At 32.2% G+C, this 21,958-nt stretch overlaps 1 protein-coding gene across 1 annotated transcript in view; it reads left to right on the top strand.

Moving 5' to 3' along the window:
* The window catches only part of LOC119605890 (E3 ubiquitin-protein ligase TRIP12), a 70,938-nt gene that overhangs the window by 30,031 nt on the left and 18,949 nt on the right, over positions 1 to 21,958 (top strand). Inside the window, 2 exon segments of the mRNA XM_037959228.1 lie at positions 13,878 to 14,779; positions 16,496 to 18,211. Of these exon segments, the coding sequence (XP_037815156.1) occupies positions 14,275 to 14,779; positions 16,496 to 18,211 (2,221 nt within the window). The 5' untranslated portion in view covers positions 13,878 to 14,274.

Here is a 21,958-nt window from a genome sequence, read left to right as displayed (position 1 = left end):
TATATGTATCTTTCACTATTAAACGAACAAACGATATAAAGAGTGTGTAGCTGCATCAACAACCATCGTTTGTCTGCATTTTCTATGCTGCAGACCGATAAACGTACCGAACTGAACCGAAGCGAGCACCACTCTACGTGTAAGTTGAGTTGAGTGGTTGGTAAAGATGGTTTCAAGCAGCAGAAGAGTAAAGTGTAGGGAATTTTGTGAAAAAAAAGAAATACTTGAACTGCTTCAGTTCTCTTACCACCACCAGATTTTTGATTGCATTTTGGCGTTTTAAATTATATTAAGTTCATAATGAATTGCAATTAATTTCAACACAGGGAATAGCCATAATATCGGGTATATTTGTATTAAATACGCTTTGAGAAATAACAAAACGAAATAGAAATTTTATATTTCTTAAAAAGACATAATCTATAAAAGGGTTAATCACCAAGTCGCCTACATAACCGACATTAGTTGTCCTTTTATTTCTAAACTAGTTCGGTGTGTAAACCCAATATAAATATCAATACGTTTAAACAACCCTCGCATTTTAAAGTTTCCTGCAGTCTGGAGGAATAAATCAAAAATCTGTATAAACCAGTTGTGCCAATTGTTTTCAAAAACCTGTTTTATTTCTACAATTAAACTGTATTTCCATTATTCAATTTTTTCAACATAAATACTAAATTTTCCTTTTAATTTAAATTTATACAGATTTTTTTTGACATCTTTAAACATAATTATCATGATCATGACACAAATTATGACAGCTTGCACTAAAAATAGCATTTAAACTTCAGCTTTCCATTTGTGTGCAATTGTATATCTAAATAAATGTATTTCATGGTTAAAGAGTAGAGTTTTTTTGTTTTGTAAGTTTTTTAGCCAAATATCAAATAAAAACATTAAAATAATAAATAAACATCTTTCATAATAAGTAATAAAATTCGAATACACTTTAGTTTTTAGAATAATGCAAGCTGACGTAAGAACTATTAAAGAATTAATTAATCTATAAAAGTTTTGAAATAATTAAAAGTTCGAGTGTGAAAGAATATTCATATAATTCAGTTCTCGTTCAATTCTAGTTCAGTTCTAGCTTAGTTCTAGTTTAGTTCTAGTTCAGTGCTAGTTCAGTTCTTGTTCAGTTCTAGTTCAGTTCTACTTCAGTTCTAGTTCAGTTCTAGTTCTAGTTCAGTTGTAGTTCAGTTCTAGTTCAGTTCTAGTTCAGTTCTAGTTCAGTTCTAGTTCTGTTCTAGTTCAGTTCTAGTTTAGTTCTAGTTCAGTTCTAGTTCAGTTCTAGTTCAGTTCTAGTTCAGTTCTAGTTCAGTTCTAGTTCAGTTCTAGTTCAGTTTTAGTTCAGTTTTAGTTCAGCTTTAGTTCAGTTCTAGTTCAGTTCTAGTTCAGTTATAGTTCAGTTCTAGTTCAGTTCTAGTTCAGTTCTAGTTCAGTTCTAGTTCAGTTCTAGTTAAGTTCTAGTTCAGTTCTAGTTCAGTTTTAGCTTAGTTCTAGTTTAGGTCTAGTTCAGTTCTAGTTCAGTTCTAGTTCAGTTCGGGTTCAGTTCTAGTTCAGTTCTAGTTCAATTTTAGTTCAGTTCTAGTTCAGTTCTAGTTCAGTTCTAGTTCAGTTCTAGTTCAGTTCTAGTTCAGTTCTAGTTCAGTTCTAGTTCAGTTCTAGTTCAGTTCTAGTTCAGTTCTAGTTCAGTTCTAGTTCAGTTCTAGTTCAGTTCTAGTTCAGTTCTAGTTCAGTTCTAGTTCAGTTCTAGTTCAGTTCTAGTTCAGTTCTAGTTCAGTTCTAGTTCAGTTCTAGTTCAGTTCTAGTTCTAGTTTAGTTCTAGTTCAGTTCTAGTTCAGTTCTAGTTCAGTTCTACTTCAGTTCTAGTTCAGTTCTAGTCAGTTTTAGTTCAGTTTTAGTTCAGTTCTAGTTCAGTTCTAGTTCAGTTCTAGTTCAGTTCTAGTTCAGTTCTAGTTCAGTTCTAGTTCAGTTCTAGTTCAGTTCTAGTTCAGTTCTAGTTCAGTTCTAGTGTCAGTTCTAGTTAAGTTCTAGTTCAGTTCTAGTTCAGTTTTAGCTTAGTTCTAGTTTAGGTCTAGTTCAGTGCTATTTCAGTTCTAGTTCAGTTCTAGTTTAGTTCTAGTTTCAGTTCTAGTTCAGTTTTTAGTTCAGTTCTAGTTCAGTTCTAGTTCAGTTCTAGTTCAGTTCTAGTTCTAGTTCAGTTCTAGTTCAGTTCAGTTCTAGTTCAGTTCGAGTTCAGTTCTAGTTCAGTTCTAGTTCAATTCTAGTTCAGTTCAGTTCTAGTTCAGTTCTAGTTCAGTTCTAGTTCAGTTCTAGTCAGTTCTAGTTCAGTTCTAGTTCAGTTCTAGTTCAGTTCTAGTTCAGTTCTAGTTCAGTTCTAGTTCAGTTCTGTTCAGTTCTAGTTCAGTTCTAGTTCAGTTCTAGTTCAGCTTCTAGTTCAGTTCTAGTTTCAGTTCTAGTCGTTCTAGTTCAGTTCTAGTTCAGTTCTAGTTCAGTTCTAGTTCAGTTCTAGTTCAGTTCTAGTTCAGTTCTAGTTCAGTTCTAGTTCAGTTCAGTTCAGTTCTAGTTCAGTTCTAGTTCAGTTCTAGTTCAGTTCTAGTTCAGTTCTAGTCAGTTCTAGTTTCAGTTCTAGTTCAGTTCTAGTCAGTTCTAGTTCAGTTCTAGTTCAGTTCTAGTCAGTTCTAGTTCAGTTCTAGTTCAGTTCTAGTTCAGTTCTAGTTCAGTTCTAGTTCAGTTCTAGTTCAGTTCAGTTCAGTTCTAGTTCAGTTCTTAGTTTCAGTTCTAGTTTAGTTCTAGTTCACTTCTAGTTCTTGTTCAGTTCAGTTCTAGTTTTTTCCTAGTTTAGTTATATTTGTTTCGTTCTCCAACTTTAGGCTCGGTTCGAAATTTTTAAAGTTATTCTTGTGTTCGCTATCTCTATTTCAACATTTCATTCCTTTAAGCTTCTTTAATTTTGGTTCGTGTACACTGATGTGTATATACAACGTTATACATAAAATCACAAATACAAACACTATACAAAACTTAAAGCTGGGCTAGCAACAAACATAAAAAACTAAAACTTTGAATTTTGTTGTCATTTTGGCAATGTATGTACATACATTTGTTGAGTTTTTTTTATATTGTTGAATTCGATTTTTTCGCACACAATTTTTTACTATTATTATTTTTTAAAGCTTATGTATCGTGTCAATCTTCTAAAACACTGCTGCAGCGATACTAAGTATTAATGCTACTCATTACCACCATCACCACTAACTACTACAACTGTTAAGAACTATACTATTTCAGCAAACAGGCCTGGCTGACTGCTTGTTTACCTTATGCGATAATTGCTTGTTTGTCTACTTCACTAAGTGACTAAAAGACGGACGGATAGATAGACGGACAGACAAACGAGACTTCTCGCTTGCTTTAATGTTGGCCTGACTGACTGCTATTTACCGCTGCTGCTATTGACGACTGGCTGCCATAATCAAGAAATGAGTTCAAGGCCGTTTAAGTGGCACACAATACTATGGGTATAAAAGTCTAAAACCAAAAATACTCTATAACCAATCTACTACTGCCTTAAACAAAAAAACAAGTACAAACGAAAAAATAAACTAAAATTAGACACTGTATATGTGTAGCTTAAGTATTAGCTAATCTAAACTACTAAAACGCCAAAATTAATATTAAATATACATAAAAAACTAACAAAATTTTCGTAATAAGGTGTGAAAAATAAATCAGAGAATCATAAAATAAGCTAAATGTATACAATTGATATACAAATTCTACTTCATACTTATATAAGATTTCCATCACACCTCCAAAAATTTATACATAACAATGTTGTTTATGAAGCAGACATGAGTCAGAGATGTACAATTTTGTACTATCAGAGATGGACAATTTAGTACTGTTAGTTTTCTTTTGTATGTATTTAGTGGTTTTCAAAGATATGGATCTTTTGGCAATTTTACCGAACCTTAAGTACATAGAGGTATCATGAGGAAACGGATCACAAGCCATAGATTCCCAGCAGTTCGATGATGTCGATGCAGTCATTTCTACTAACGTTAACCTACTGGTTTGTTGTAATTCGCCTCTCGTTAAGAATGTACTCTTTGTAAACGAGAGGGGAGACTGTGGTCACATAACTGTCCGCAAGTAAACTAGAAAGTATACATTTAAACAAAACTAATGCAAAAAGGTTCATTGCCATGTATCAACTTCTTTGAACTAACTTTCTGACTGTATCTTTGTAATGTATGGAGTGACGATTGTGATCATCCTAGGATAAGCACTGAGGGTAACCCTATGATCTTTTTGGAGCTTTTCTAATCAGTTTTAGCAAAATTAATTTTTTTCACTACTATTTTCGTACGATGGTAACCACCCTATGATCTTTTTGGAGCTTTTCTAATCAGTTTTAGCAAAATTAATTTTTTTTCACTACTATTTTCGTACGATAACTCGTGAGTTCGAAATTCTATACCAACATCGTTCAAGCTGCTATAATCGACCGATGTTATTTTTACAATATTGCGGTCGGTTTCAGCACATCCAAACCTTTAGAAAAGCATAGTCTAGTCTTAGGGTTAAAAATTCAATTCATCGTTTTTCTTATAAGCCCGGTACAATTTAATTTTTTTTGGACGATGCTCATTATGGAAGTCAAATTTTCGCCATTTTCAAGCATTGCTCACGTCGGCGTAAGGGCGTTATTTATTGCTAGTTTATCAGCACTGAAGTCACTAGGACTTTACGTCGGCTCACTGTAAATAATCGTATGGTGTCAAAATGGCCACTACTCAAAAAAATATCGCGAGTTGGTGCCAAGAGCACTAAACGGAACATTTTTCTGAATGTAATGGAATTCATAGGGAAGGTTGTGAATTGGTTTCACTCTAGAGAAACCCGTAAACTCTTTCACGTATACGGTACAACGGTGTCCCAAGATTTTTTTTTAATATTTCTTGATTTAGAGCGTAACTTTGAGTTCACAGCTACAGTAAATGGTTATTTCCAAAGAAAATCAAGTTATTTTTTAGAATTTGGTGTCACTATACGCTAAAAAGGATAATCTCCTGCGATATCCTTCGAAAACAAAAATGATCAATATACATCAACATAAAGTGTGAGGTGAAGAGATATCCATAAAAAGTCCAGCGGTATAGTAGTTTTGTGCGTGAAAGGGTTAAGCTAAAAATGAGTATCATCGCTGAATTCATCAAAAAATCACGACGTCTATAAGTTCAGTCGTTGACTGATTTTCAAAGTAAATGATGCCGATAATTTGGCAGCGTTGCTCAAGCGTCAATCTATTCATGATGATTTTCCAGAGTAAACTAATGATAAATATCAAAAAGTAAACGCAGTATGACAGTTCGTTTGACATTTAAGTTCTATCGGGTTTAAGTTTCAATCATTCTGTATTCAGTATGGAATAGATTAACCCCTATATTCAGTATCTAGGAAGGCAATTAAGGACGTTGAAGTGTTGAGGGGGATTTTGTATAGGAGCTAGAGTCATAACTGGCTCGTATTCTTCGTCTTGGGTCAAAAGAGGTGTGTATGTGACAAATTCATAAAATTATCTGGCAAATTTGCGACTTGTAGTTCGAGTACAAGGTTTACTTAGACTGTCGGAGGGACAGGCAGATTCAGAAAAATTATTCTGAGTCGATTGGTATACTTTAAGGTGGGTGTAGAACCAATATTTCGTTACACAAACCCATAATATCCTTCCCACTATGTAGGGTATAAACACATATTGAGTTTTCTCGTAGCTTATATAAACTAATAACAGATTCCAACAACATTTTAAAAAAGTCGAAAATCAGAGGAGGAGTGCTGAATTCGAATGTCTCCATCACATCAGGTATTTGAGATATCGGGTCGTAAAAACTGAAAAAATCCTCTGTGTTAATTTAAATTTGTTGACCTGTGTAATTATTTATCTCTGTTTTTAGTAAAATACAAAACTGTGTTTTAGTCTAAAGTTTTGAAGAAGTTTAAAATATTAAAATTTTTGAAACTAAAAGGTAAAAAAAAAAACTATAAATTAAGGCGTTTTCCGTATAAAAAGTAAATGACAAAAAATTGCTCATGTAGGTATATTATCTGTATTTTTTTATCTTTTATTTACACATTTTCATAAAGATAAATTATAAATTTAACATTCTTCGAATAGTTCTAATTGAAATATAAAAATAGTTTTCCGTTATTGCTCTTTAAGTGAAAATACATATTTTTGTGATAGATACAATTCTATGTGTTTAATTTATATAAAATTTTTCAATTTGATTACAAAAATTGTTCTCCCGTATAAATTCTGTTATTAGAATTTCTCATACAAACATGTATGTATTTGAAGATAGATGAATTTTTGTTGTTGTTGTTGTTGTCTTTTCCTCATTTTTCTTCTTGTTGTGTATAACATCAGCTGCGAATATACATAGAAATCAAAGAATATTTGTTGAAAATAAACACAAAAACCAAAAACAACAACAACAAAATATAAACAAACTATAAAAAATATTACAACAATAATAATAATAAAAAAATAAATAAATACACATAGGCACACTTTAATATAGGCTTACACACATTTATGCATATATAAATACAAATGATAATAAAGAAAAACAGCTGATTTCAACATGTTTTTGCTGATTGTTTTCATTTTATATTCTTGTTTTTCTTTCTACTCTTGCTCTCTTTATTAGTGCTTTTGCTTAATATGTAAATGGGGGAGAGTGTAAAATACTCAATTAGATTATTTCTCAAAGTTATTTTTGTTTGTAACAAGTTTTTTTTGTTTTCATATTTTATTGAGTTTTCCTTTTACAACGTAATTTTTTTTATTGAATTTTACAACAACAAACATGTTTTGGTGAACAAAAAGAAACTCATTTATTATTGTATCTCTTTTATCACTATATATTTTTTCTCACTTCTGGTTTTGCTGCTTGTTTACCTTAGAAATAAAACTCAAATATGGTTACTCTGTATAACAGGGTTGGGAAATTTAATATGTTGGCAGTTTGTTTGAGTACTTTCTTAAGTAAAATCATTTGTAAATAATTATTTATTGGAATATATGATAGCCATAACCGAGTACACTTTTAGTGGTAAGCCCTGCATTATATGGGTGCCATTTAACTAGGGGATAATCGCCATTGAAATAGCGAATATATTCGTTATAAGGGGAAAGGAACTTGGAAAGTTAATCTGATTAAGTCAAAACCGTTTGAGGCAACGGGTGTCAAATAAAAATCATGTGCAATAGAATCCCTTTAGTCATATGGATATGGACCATATGACTAGTTGGAATAATGGAACGTTGAGTTGTCTCCAACGAGAGGAGGACAAGATCCATCCTCAGAATGAATAAGTTTGAGGTTAGTATGATGATGTTACTTACTCTTTGTTGACACACAGGTTTACGGCCACAAATATACAAAATTAGAGGAACGGATTCAGACGAATGTAGGGCACGGTGAAACGCTGGAATATTTATCTGTCATTGCAAGACTTTCATCGAAATTATATACAAATATACACCTCAAGAAATGCCTGCAGGAAACTGAGTTTCTCAAAATTGAACAACAATTTTGGTCAAATATTTGCATAGCATTTAGTACTTGATCGGTATTATATTCAGGTCAATAGCGTTACCGATACTGGGATGGGTGCCGGAGTCAATATTGCTGAAATGTACATAAAAAAGCTTTTTATATTCTCTAACGAATAAAAGATCCTTGTGATTTATAAAGCGACGGAACTGATGTGGGTTCATATCGATCTGGGGTCTGTCGTTTTGAGAGTTATTCTACAATCAGAGTATTGATATGGTATACGCTGTGTTGTTCCTTAATCGTAGAATTTAGAAATTCAGACGAATGTAGGGCACGGTGAAACGCTGGAATATTTTATCTGTCATTGCAAGTCTTTCATCAAAATTATATCCAAATACACACCTCAAGAAATGCCTGCAGGAAACTGAGTTTCTTAAAATTGAACCATAATTTTGGTTAAATATTCGCACAGCATTTAGTACTTGATCGGAATTATATTCAGATCAATAGCGTTACCGATACCAATATGGATACTGGGATGGGTGCCGGAGTCTATATTGCTGAAATGGACATAAAAAGGCGTTTTATGTTCTCTAACGATTATAATGAATACTAAGCAAAGATCCTTGTGATTTATAAAGCGACGGAACTGATATGGGTTCATATCTATCTGGGGTCTGTCGTGTTGAGAGTTAGGTTACAATCAGAGTATTGATATGCTATACGCTGTGTTGTTCCTTATACGTAGAATGTAGAAATATTCTAACCCCCGTTAACACCACCTCCGGTTATCGTTTAACCGGTAGATAGTCTGTCGGTTAAAATAATTTTTGTATGAAAACTGTCAGTTTAAACTTACGATAAAATATAACCAGACATTGAGTTAATGGGGTGTAAGTGATATATTAGATTGTATGGGACGATCTTGCAATACAGGGTTCAAACCTTAACCCATAACATTGTCTCTTAAAGATTGCGTAACATTATAAACCAGTTTTAGGAATAATCATGTAATATAAAGTTCTTATGGACCAGACAGATGCAAATGGAACGAAAATACTTATTGGGTTGAAAAGATGACATTTTCATTCATCCCTTTCCTCTTAAAAAAAACCTTACTCGTTTTACTTAAACATACATTTGAGTGTCATAACTTCTCTCTTTACGTTTAATTTGTAACATTTTGAGTTAAAAAGTTTTGAGTAGTTTCCTATTTAATTCCCTTTTTTGAGTGTCTGACTCTGTCTATCTTTTACTTCGTTTAATTTTTCAGTTGCTCTGTGGTCATTTGCTTTTTCAACCTAAACAGTTATAGATACTTTAACAATCTTGATTCTTATTGTCAAAAAAAAAAAAAAAAAATCCAAAAAAATGGAGTTCAATTACATTTGTGTTTTAAACAGTGTGTGTGAGTTCTTTTAAACAAATTTATGTTTATATTATTTTTTTTATAATTCAAGGTGAACCATATTTTGTTTAAGAAACTACTAATTATTTAAATTTTTTTAGTATTTTTAATACTGAGAAGACATTTTGTATACATATGTACTTGGGAAAACTCCCCTAAAAATTAAATTATATTACTCCATACAAACGATGTCACTGACCTATTTGTGTGTGTATGTACTTAAAGCCACAACCAATAATGTATAGATAGAAATTTTGTCAAGTTCCTTGGAAAGGGGAAATTAGTTCTATTGTATTGTATTTATGTGAAGAGTGAACAATTGGACCTACGTAAAGGGGAATTATCTTTTTGTTGTGAAATTATATTGAAGAATACAAAGTATTGGATATAAAATATTCGAAATTATCGGAAAGTTTTCATAAATATTATAATTGCATTCACTACATTGACTATATTGACTAATATATGGAGTGATCTATTGACTAGCCTATTGACTACTCTAAATCTGCTTTTCAGACTTTTCTATTGTCTACTCTATGGACTAGTGTATGAACTAGCCTACTTATTTGACTAGCCTATTGACTAGACTAGGGACTAGCATATGTACTTGTCAATGGACAGGTCTTTTGGCTACTCTATAGACAGGTCTATGGACTAGTCTATTGATTAGTTTATTGCGTTGTCTATGAACTGGTCTATTGAATTGTCTATGGACTACTCTATGGACTGATCTATTGACTAGACTTTTGACTACTCTATATACAGGTCTATTGACTGGTCTACTGATTAGTCTTTGAACAAGTCTATTGACTACTTTAAAGACGTTTCTATTCTTTACTCTATGGTCTAGTCAATCTACGTCTAAAGAATAGTCTAATAGACTGATCTATGGACTAGTTAATGGACTGGTCTTTTGATTACTCTATAGACAGGACTATTGACTAGTCTATTGCCTACTCTATGGACCTGTCTAATGACTAGTCTATGAACAAAGCTATTGACTACTTTATAGACTTTTCTATTGTCAACTCTATGGACTAGTCTATTGACTTGTCAATGTACTGGTCATTTGACTACTTTATAGACAAGTTTATTGGACTAGTTCATTCATGGTCTATAAACTACTACTATGGACTACTCTATTGATTACTCTATGGACTGGTTTATTGACTGGTCTATGGACTAGTCTATGAACTAGTCAATGGACTAGTCAATGGATTTGTATTTTGACTATCATATGAACTTGCTTATTAACAAGCCTATGGACAAGTCTATTGAGTAATCTACAGATAAACCTTAGACGAGTCTATTGTTTAGTCTTTGATCAACATACGAAAGTTTGTAATATAAGAAAACTTCTTAATATACATATACATACATACATATGTCGTGGTAGAATCGCGGTAATTTTTGATGTCAAAAAGTTTAAAAAAAGTGCAATAGCACCGAATTTCCCATGCCTGTTCGGTACTCAATTTTCTCTCTCAAAGATGAAATATAATTTTAAAATATTGAATTATAAATAATTAAATAAAGTACATAAATCTTTAAATTTTCATATAAAATAAATAATTTTAATGAAAAAGTAAAACAAACAACAAATTCCAGACACAACACGAGTTAATTTCATAAATAATGAATTATTTACTATCAACAAAAGAGACACATATAAAAGAAAGAGTCAAATTAAATGTTTGTAAACAAAACGGAAATGCGTAGTTTTTTATGCATTTAACTTTTGTAACAACAACAAATTGCAGGCATACATATAAAATGTAAACAACGTCATTTGTTGTTGTATTTTAGGGTGTAAACAAAACACTCAAAGAAATAATAATGGTGAAAAAATAAAGATAAGAATAGTATTTTAAAACTCTATAGTGATAATAGGGTAATCACAAGAAAGGATTATTATTGTTGTTGTTCTGCACACTACAAAAAAAGGACATTCAAATTTTGTATTAATGAAAAACAAAAGATTAAATGAATATGTATCAGGTACAATTCTCTATAGATATTTAAATTTAATCTACATATTTAGCTAAAACGTATAAAGGAAGTTGTTTACAAGAGTCCTTTTTTCAAAAACTATAGACAAGGAACATCTTAAACAAAGACCTGGAAGGGATGAAAATTTCCTATAAAGAACAAAAATATAGTGGTTGAGGGTTCAAGCTGTAATGTTGCTGCTTGTCTCTAATGCATTTCCCTCAGATTATAACTATTTTTAGATTAGTTACAATATGTTTTAAAAACTCTGGCACCAAGATTTTCTCTTCGAACAAGTGACGGTAGAACAAAGAAGAATTATTAGAATCTTAAAAGAAGAAAGAAAAACATATTGTCACGTAATAAACTGTGAATACAACAAATGTTGCACACGCTGCCTGCCTGCCTGTTGCCTTTTTAGCAAAAAAGTACAAAAAAGGATATTGACCGAACGATCCAAAAAATAATGTTTTTTTATACTGAGAACTTGGTATAAAACACGTTTGCTTTTTTGTTGTATATTTTGTTGATATTTTTTATGGAAACAAAGACAGAACAACAAAAATTGAGTCTTTTTGCTTCTATCGCTTTGCTCTTTTTTCATATTCATTTGAGATGATTTATTTATTCATATCAGGAATGGAAAATTTAGTACTATTGTAGGTATTTGCTTTAAATACTTTTCGACAGTGTAAAATATGACTGTAAATGCTTTACATATTCACCCTATCGCCAATTAACATTTCTCGTGAAATATGTTCCCTTTTCACTTCTTTCATTCACTAACTTTATTGTCTTAAAAAAAATCGCCTAACAGGGAGATTTGTTGATGGAATTTTGTAAACATTGAACAGCTGTTGCATACGAAATCAACTATTGTGAGTGAATTGTTCACAACAAGTTCACCATAACAATGTTCCCTTCGAGGGGAATGAAAATTTCAAGGGAACAAAAATTTCACATCTATTGGCAATAGGGGTGATTAGGTACTTTTTAGACTAGTCCAGAGGCAGTAAATGAATGGACTAGTCCACAGAGAATATACTAGTTAATATAGAAGTTTATAAACTCGTCAGTAGACCAGTACATAGAATAGTAATTAGACTAGTTATATATAGAGTAATCAATAGACTTGTCCATAGACTACTCTAAAAGCTAGTCATTAGACTATTCTATAGACTAGTTCATAAACTGGTCAGTAAACTAGTCCATAGAGAATATACTAGTTAATATAGAAGTTTATAAACTGGTCAGTAGACCAGTACATAGAATAGTAATTAGACTAGTTATATATAGAGTAATCAATAGACTCGCCCATAGACTACTCTAAAAGCTAGTCATTAGACTATTCTATAGACTAGTTCATAAACTAGTTAGTAAACTAGTCCATAGACCTCTCAATAGACTATTAAATAAACTGCTCAATAAACCATTCCATTCCAGATTAGACCATAGACTTATTAATAAACTCGATAGAGTAGTCAATATACTAGTTCATATACCAGTCAATAGACTAGTACATTGACTAGTCAATAAACTAGTAAATAGACTAGTTTATAGATTAGGCCATAGAGTAGTCAATAGACCAGTCCATAGACTAATCCATAAACAGCTTAGTAAGCCATTTCATATTCAATAGATTTGTAAATAGGCTTGTAAATATACAACTAGTCAATAGACTAATCCATAGACTACTCCACTCAAAACCCTATTCCAAAGACTAGTCCGTAGACCAGACATTAGACTAGCCCATAGTTCATAGATTACTGCATGGACTTGTCAATAGACTAGTCCATAGACCACTCCATCTACTATTTAACAGACCAGTCAATAGACTTTTCAGGCTTTTCAATAGACTTGTCTATAGAGTAGTTCATTCAATACATAGGCTAGTTAGTAGACTAGGTCATAAAAAAAACAGTTTAAAGAAGAAAAACCTTATAGGGAAAAAGTACTTTTTTTTACAAAAATTATTAATATTTCAAATTTTCCATGCCTGCTTCATACCTATATGAGGCACGTTTTTTCTTTAATATTATTATTATCATTGAGTCTTTGTTTGCTGGTAATATTTTTTGTTGTTGTAAAAATATTGAGTAAATTTTGTTGATAAGCTTGAGTGCAATTTGATATTTTAACATTATAGCTCATTATTTATGCTTAATTGTGTAGAGCTTTGTTATTGTTGTAGAATTTGTTTGATACACTGAAAAAAAATTAAATGATTTCAAAATTTTTTAAAAATTTTTAATATTATTCAAAAAATAGTGTATTCTTCTATGCCGATTACCTAGGTTTTTTAACCTTTAAGGCGTTAAATCCAATTTTGTGTTACACTGTTTAATATCAAGCTAATAGATGGTGATAATTTAGGGAATAACTATAACTTTTCCTTTCAACTCTAAGGGGACAAAAGTGATGCAGAGAATGATATTTGGAAAAACCTGGGTTTCTCCCTAGGGGCCCTATATAGCCATCAACCGTAGAGAGATTTGTCGTAGGAAGATTTTTATGCTGTATTCATTCCGCACTCATTAATAGTTTATCGTTGCTTATCAAAGCCGTTTCGTTTGTTTGCAGATTTCTGGAACGAACTATCCTTCGGTGGAGATGTATGATATTACGTTTTCGTTGCCGATTATGGCTTATGCGAAAACAAGACTTTAATAGTTCGTTGGCAACAATAAAATGTTAAAAAAATATTAAGCCTAGAATTAATCATCAATTGAAATGACTTTGAAAGCATTTTATTTCCTAACAAGTCAAATTTGTTGAATTTTTCAAAATAAATTTTATGATATTTACAAAATTATTTGTATTCCAAAATCTTAAAAATAAATGTTTAAATTATACGAAATTTTACGAAGTCCAAAAAAACTAATTTATTATTTTCAATTGTCTATTTGCAGGTCTTATTTCTACAGCAAAGTTTCTTGGAACAAGAAAAACTGATCAAGAAATTGGACTTTAATTATAAACAGAAAAAATAAACATTTCAATACAAAAAAAAAATTATATTTCATACAATAAAAAAAATATTCTTGAAATAAAAAAAAAACAAAAATAATCAAAAAAGTGCATAAAATTACTAAATTTTAAACTGCAGAAAATATTTTGAAAAATAGTGTTTTTTTAAAGTGAAAATACTTAAATTTCAAACTATAACAAAACAAAAATTCTAAATATTTTAAAATTTTTAATCCCAAAAAACAAAAAAACGTGTATAACTGATTATAAATAAACAAATTAAACGTGTTGCGCCGGGGGCATGTTTAGTGGGATTGAATGTGCGGTTAAGTGTCGTCTATGGCCGAGTCCGTTAATTGTCAATCGCTCTCTGCAGTGACGGAGGGGCACGACGGCAGCATATTACAAACATTTGCAACAAATACTACGACAGGAGTAAATACTACAACTAAAAATACGGCCAAACATAGACGTGGTGGTCGGCAACAACAACAACTACATCATCAACAACAACAGAAACAACAGCAACAAACTCATAATAACAATAATATTAGCAAAAACTTAACCGTTACTCAAACCACAACCGATAAACGTTCACGCAGCAAGTCACGCTCTTCAGCACATCAAGAACACCACCAACAACAACAAACACCTTTTAATAATAACAGCAGTAAACGTACTTCATCACGTAATTCGACTTTTAACGCTTCAACATCATCATCGTCAGCAGTTATATCACCTGCATCCCCAATAACTCCACCGCCCTCTACACGTAGTGATCGTAAACGTCATTTCGTTGAAAAGTCAGCAATAACAACAGCAACAACAACATCTGCAAATTATTGTAAGTATTAAAGCGTTATTAATTACTATTGACAAATATTTTATTAAAATTTTTTTATATAATATATTTTTATATTTATAACAGAACTAGACGAGAACTAGAACCGAACTAGAACAGAACTAGAACAGAACTCGGACAGAACTAGAACAGAACTAGAAGTAGAACTAGAACAGAACTAGAACAGAACTACAACAGAACTAGAACAGAACTAGGACAGAACTAGAACAGAACTAGAACAGAACTAGAACAGAACTAGAACAGAACTAGAACAGAACTAGAACAGAACTAGAACAGAACTAGAACAGAACTAGGACAGAACTAGAACAGAACTAGAACTAGAACAGAACTAGAACAGAACTAAAACAGAACTAGAACAGAACTAGAACGGAACTAGAACAGAACTAGGACAGAACTAGAACAGAACTAGAACAGAACTAGAACAGAACTAAAACAGAACTAGAACAGAACTAGAACAGAACTAGAACAGAACTAGAACAGAACTAGAACGGAACTAGAACAGAACTAGAACAGAACTAGAACAGAACTAGAACTAGAACAGAACTAGAACGGAACTAGAACAGAACTAGAACAGAACTAGAACAGAACTAGAACAGAACTAGAACTAGAACCGAACTAGAACAGAACTAGAACAGAACTCGGACAGAACTAGAACAGAACTAGAAGTAGAACTAGAACAGAACTAGAACAGAACTAGAACAGAACTAGAACTAGAACAGAACTAGAACAGAACTAGAACAGAACTAGAACAGAACTAGAACAGAACTAGAACAGAACTAGGACAGAACTAGAACAGAACAGAACTAGAACAGAACTAGAACAGAACTAAAACAGAACTAGAACATAACTAGAACGGAACTAGAACAGAACTAGAACAGAACTAGAACAGAACTAGAACTAGAACAGAACTAGAACAGAACTAGAACAGAACTAGAACAGAACTAGAACAGAACTAGAACAGAACTAGAACAGAACTACAACAGAACTAGAACAGAACTACAACAGAACAGAACTAGAACTAGAACAGAACTAGAACAGAACTAGAACAGAACTAGAACAGAACTAGAACAGAACTAGAACAGACAGAACTAGAACAGAACTAGAACAGAACTAGAACAGAACTAGAACAGAACTAGAACAGAACTAGAACAGAACTAGAACAGAACTAGAACAGAACTAGAACAGAACTAGAACAGAACTAGAACAGAACTAGAACAGAACTAGAACAGAACTAGAACAGAACTAGAACAGAACTAGAACAGAACTAGAACTAGAACAGAACTAGAACAGAACTAGAACAGAACAGAACTAGAACTAGAACAGAACTAGAACAGAACTAGAACAGAACTAGAACAGAACTACAACAGAACTAGAACAGAACTACAACAGAACTAGAACAGAACTAGGACAGAACTAGAACAGAACAGAACAGAACAGAACAGAACTAGAACAGAACAGAACTAGAACTAGAACAGAACTAGAACAGAACAGAACTAGAACAGAACTAGAACAGAACTAGAACAGAACTAGAACAGAACTAGAACAGAAACTAGAACAGAACTAGAACAGAACTAGAACAGAACTAGAACAGAACTAAAACAGAACTAAAACGGAACTAGAACAGAACTAGAACAGAACTAGAAATGAAAATAAAAGTGAAGAAAAGCTAAATTTATCGATATTTATTCTCTATTTTAGCCTCATCATCTATCGGTGATCATCCTACAGATTTAACATCACCTCTAAAGAAACGTCGTTATCATAATCACAACTTACAGGATATTGACTCAACACCTTTATCGACTACAAGCGGTAATAGTAGCAGTAGTAGTAAATACAATACACCTAAAGAACAAGAAGGTGATTGTGTAGCACGAAGAACTCGCTCTAAAACCGTATCACCCGAAGAACCCAGCACAAGTAGTGGTGGAGGTGGTATATATAGCAGCAGTGCATACAATCAAAGGCGGGGAAGTTATACAAAGACAGCAGCAACACAACAGCAACAATATCAAAAATTGTGTTTTGAAACGACACCACAACGCAGTACTGCGACAACAGTAACAAATAACTGCGCAGGCAGCAGCAGCAGTAGTACAAATACAAATAACAAGAATAAAGGTAATTTATTAAATTATTATCGTAAAACACGTAAAATCAGTCATAGTCGTTCTTCGTCTACAACGACAACAACAGCAGCAACTTCAAGCGCAGCAACTACAACAAACTCAAATAATACAACAAAGAGAGCGGCTGCATTGAATATTTCAATCTCTTCAATTAGCGACGAAAGTTCGGATACGAGTAGTAGCGAAACTCAACAACAAAAGCACCAGCTAAAACAAACAAAAACAAACGCCTTAACGTCTGAAGAAAAATATAAATTTAAATCGTCCACTGGATCGTCAAGACACAAGAAACGGAATTATAGAAATCAAAATAATAAAATAAATAAGAAAAAATCATCGTCAACAAATACAGCGTCGTCAGCAACAACACCATCATCACAACAACAACTATTGTCAGCGCGTAGTAATCAGAAAATTGAATGTAGTAGTAATAACGTCGTTGCCGATAAGAAACAACAACAACAACAGCAGCAGCAACAGCAAAATAAAAATTTCTTATCAATTGTGGGAAATAAAACGAAATTAAATACAAAATCAACACAGAATACTACTGCGTCTTCAACAACAACCTCAGCTACACTTGCCACAGAAAGTGCTACAACCTCTTCAAATACAAATACATTTGGCTCCAATCACGATCAGCAGGAACAATCGCAATCACCACCAACTCTACATTTAGATAAAATTTCCAAATATCGTAAAAGTCTACGAACTTATCAGAACTTTTTGAATAATTTAACAGACGAATTAAATACAGCAACAACACAAAACCAACAACAAACAAACGAAACGAACGCAGTCGTTGGTGATAATATCCACCAGCAGCAAGCCAATTCTAGCAAAAACTCTTCGAACAGCAACACTAATAATACAGAGCCACAACGCAGTAGCTCCTCATCGTATCATTGTAATATCGATAAAGAACTATTTGCTGTTCTGAGTGCTAGTATCGAATCCGAAGAGGACGAGGAGGCGGACGACAATAATACAGCCGAAGAGGAGGAAGTTGTTCAAGAAGAAGAACAGGCCGAAGAGGAAGAGGACGAAGAGAACAACGACGACGACGAGAATATTGCCGACGACGACGTTGACAATAACGACGACGTCGAGGAAGAAGAAGTCGTTGACGAAGACGAGGAAATTGAACTACTCGACGAAGACGACGACGAAGAGGAGGACGACGACGATATTGGAGACGAAGAGGAGGATATTGACGACGAAGAAATTGAAGAAGAGGAAGAAGATCTAGACGACGATATACACGATTCAGTACTTGCTATTCGAGGTAAGTTAGAGTTCAAAATTCTCATACATCTCTCTCTATGTATCTTTATTGATTATTTTTTAATTATTTGTTTTTATAACAATAACCATAACAAGCGAAAAAAAAGCAACAACAATAAAAAACAAAATAAGTTATTTAAACAAAATAAGCAAGTGTGCCTGTCTGTGACCAAACAAACTTTTGTTCTCTCATTTTTATATAATTTTTTTATTATTTTTTTTTTCTAAAAAAATTTTATTGTCTCTGTCCGTCCGTTTATGTTTTTTTTAAATAAAAACGTTAAAAAGTAAAAGAAAAACAATTTTTAATACATATTTTTGTTAAGATTTTATTTTCTCACATTCTATTTGTTATATTCGTATTTGTTTTTGTTTGTTTAATTAATTGTTGCATACTTTATAATTTAAACATTTGTTTTTCTTTCAACGTTTTTTTTTTATTTATTTATATTTTCTTTTGTAAATTTGTGTTTTTTATAAATATTTTGTTGTATTGTTGTTATATTTTTTATTCTTTTCTACATACATACACTTTAACTTTTTAATAATTGATTTTTCTTTGTATTTATTGGTATGATTTGATTCTTTTAATTTTATATTTTATTTATTATTAAATTTTATGAAATGCCCATTGATTTTCTTTGTTCTTTAGTATTTATTCATTTTGAAACGTAAATGATAAACAGATTTATTTCATAGAAGATTCTGTTAACATTTTTTGTTGCAGAAGTATGATTAATTTTTAATCAAATAGACAGTGTATTCTTTTTTAAATTGATTATTAAATGGCAAAGTATTAAATTATAGATTTTTTATAGTATTTTTTTTTCGTTCGGGGAATTTCTATGAAATTTTTACTTATTTTGTTATCCCAACCCAAATAAAAAAACTTAATAAAACCATGGAAGGAAAAAATATTCCATCCATAGAACATTCACTGTTTCAGTTCAGTTCTCGTTAATCTTCGGTTCATGTGCAGTTTTAGTTAAATTCTAGTTCTTTTCTTGTTTAGTTCTAGTTCAACTCTAGTTCAGTTCTAGTACAGTTCTAGTTCAGTTCTAATTCAGTTCTAGTACAGTTCTAGTACGGTCCTAGTTCAGTTTTAATTCAGTTCTAGTTCTGTTCTAGTTCTGTTCTAGTTCTGTTCTAGTTCTGTTCTAGTTCTGTTCTAGTTCTGTTCTAGTTCTGTTCTAGTTCTGTTCTAGTTCTGTTCTAGTTCTTGTCGAGTTCTGTTCTAGTTTCTGTCTAGTTCTGTTCTAGTTCTGTTCTAGTTCTGTTCTAGTTCTGTTCCTAGGTCTGTTCTAGTTCTGTTCTAGTTCTGTCTGTTCTAGTTCTGTTCTATTCTGTTCTAGTCTGTCTAGTTCTAGTTCTAGTTAGGTCTAGTTCTGTTCTAGTTCCGGTTCGTAGTTCTTGTTCTAGGTCTGTTCTAGTTCTGTTTCTAGTTCTGTTCTAGTTCTGTTCTTAGTTCGGTTCTAGTTCTGTTATAGTCTGTGCTAGTTCTGTCTCAGTTCAGATCTAGTTCAGGTCTAGTTCATTCTAGTTCAGTTCTAGTTCAGTTCTAGTTCAGTTCTAGGTTCAGTTCTAGTTCAGTTCCAGTTCAGTTCTAGTTCAGTTTAGTTCAGTTCTAGTTCAGTTCTAGTTCTAGTTCAGTTCATTCTAGTTCAGTTAGTCAGTTTCAGTTCTAGTTCTAGTTCTAGTTCTAGTTCAGTTCTAGTTATAGTTCAGTTCTAGTTATAGTTCAGTTCTAGTTCAGTTCTAGTTCAGTTCTAGTTCAGTTCTAGTTCAGTTCTAGTTCAGTTCTAGTTCAGTTCTAGTTCAGTTCTAGTTCAGTTCTAGTTCAGTTCTAGTTCAGTTCTAGTTCAGTTCTAGTTCAGTTCTAGTTCAGTTCTAGTTCAGTTCTAGTTCAGTTCTAGTTCAGTTCTAGTTGAGTTCTAGTTGAGTTCTAGTTTAGTTCTAGTCCAGTTCTAGTTCAGTTCTAGTTCAGTTCTAGTTCAGTTCTAGTTCAGTTCTAGTTCAGTTCTAGTTCAGTTCTAGTTCAGTTCTAGTTCAGTTCTAGTTCAGTTCTAGTTCAGTTCTAGTTCAGTTCTAGTTCAGTTCTAGTTCAGTTCTAGTTCAGTTCTAGTTCAGTTCTAGTTCAGTTCTAGTTCAGTTCTAGTTCAGTTCTAGTTCAGTTCTAGTTCAGTTCTAGTTCAGTTCTAGTTCAGTTCTAGTTCAGTTCTAGTTCAGTTTCTAGTTCAGTTCTAGTTCAGTTCTAGTTCGTTCTAGTTCAGTTCTAGTTCAGTTCTAGTTCAGTTCTAGTTCAGTTCTAGTTCAGTTTCTAGTTTCAGTTCTGTTCAGTTCTAGTTCAGTTCTAGTTCAGTTCTAGTCAGTTCTAGTTCAGTTCTAGTTTCAGGTCTAGTTCAGTTCTAGTTCCATTCTAGTTCAGTCTAGTTCAGTTTCTAGTTCAGTTCTAGTTCAGTTCTAGTTCAGTTCTAGTTCAGTTCTAGTTCAGTTCTAGTTCATTCTAGTTCAGTTCTAGTTCAGTTCTAGTTCAGTTCTAGTTCAGTTCTAGTTCAGTTCTAGTTCAGTCTAGTTCAGTTCTAGTTCAGTTCTAGTTCAGTTCTAGTTCAGTTCTAGTTGAGTTCTGGTTGAGTTCTAGTTGAGTTCTAGTTTTAGTTCTAGTCCAGTTCTAGTCCTGTTCTAGTTCATTCTAGTTCAGTTCTAGTTCAGTTCTAGTACAGTTCTAGTTCAGTTCTAGTTCATTCTAGTTCAGTTCTTGTTCAGTTCTAGTTCAGTTCTAGTTCAGTTCAGTTCTAGTTCAGTTCTAGTTCAGTTCTAGTCAGTTCTAGTTCAGTTCTAGTTCAGTTCTAGTTCAGTTCTAGTTCAGTTCTAGTTCAGTTCTAGTTCAGTCTATTAGTTCTAGTTCAGTTCCTAGTTCAGTTCTAGTTCAGTTCCAGTTCAGTTCTAGTTCAGTTCTAGTTCAGTACTAGTTCAGTTCTATTTTAGTTCAGTCCGAGTTCACTTTTAGTTCATTTCTGCTGCAGTTTCTAGTTCAGTTCCAGTTCCATTCTATTTAGATTCTAGTTCAGTCTTAGTTCGTACTTAATACTAGATCAAAGAAAATCAATAAACATTTTGGAACATACTTGAACACTTTCTTTTATATGTATGTATGTATTGTATTTATTTGTATTATTTTGTTTTTTTTATTTAATCATTTGTTTTTATTTATTTTAATATTTGTGTATATAAAACTATTGTTTGAATTTTTAAAAACGTTTTTCTTAGAAAAACAAAAAAAACCAACTGTGTGTTTTTTATATGACAAAACAATCACAGGGCCAATATTATATATATTCTCTTTCTCTAAATGAAATTTACAGTGCTGTCACCTTTTATTAAATATAATTAAAAAAAAGAAAAAAATACATTTTAGTAACATAAGTTCCCTCAAAAATATAGTTGCTATCATTAGTTGCAATATGGAATACTTAGTAAAGGTTCTAATATGTAAATACACGACACCAGCCCAATAATGAAACACCCTCTTCTCTCTACCACCCACATCCATTCAATATCATTCACTCAATCTCAACTCAAACTTATAAACTACATAAATATTCAAATATTATATCCCATGTAATTAAGCATATTCAACCATAAATATTATTACCATATCTAGAAACTCACATACAACTACATTTGAATCCAAAACTCGTATACACTTAACTAATAAATACAAAAGAAACAACCATTTGTTTTTTTATAA

The sequence above is a fragment of the Lucilia sericata genome, unplaced genomic scaffold, assembly GCF_015586225.1.
Source record: "Lucilia sericata isolate MDLA Ls3-8-SP2 unplaced genomic scaffold, ASM1558622v1 Contig000530F_arrow, whole genome shotgun sequence".
In the NCBI taxonomy this organism is placed as follows: domain Eukaryota; kingdom Metazoa; phylum Arthropoda; class Insecta; order Diptera; family Calliphoridae; genus Lucilia; species Lucilia sericata.
The sequence above is the reverse complement of the archived record's forward strand: the minus strand, read 5'-3'. Positions and strand labels throughout refer to the sequence as shown.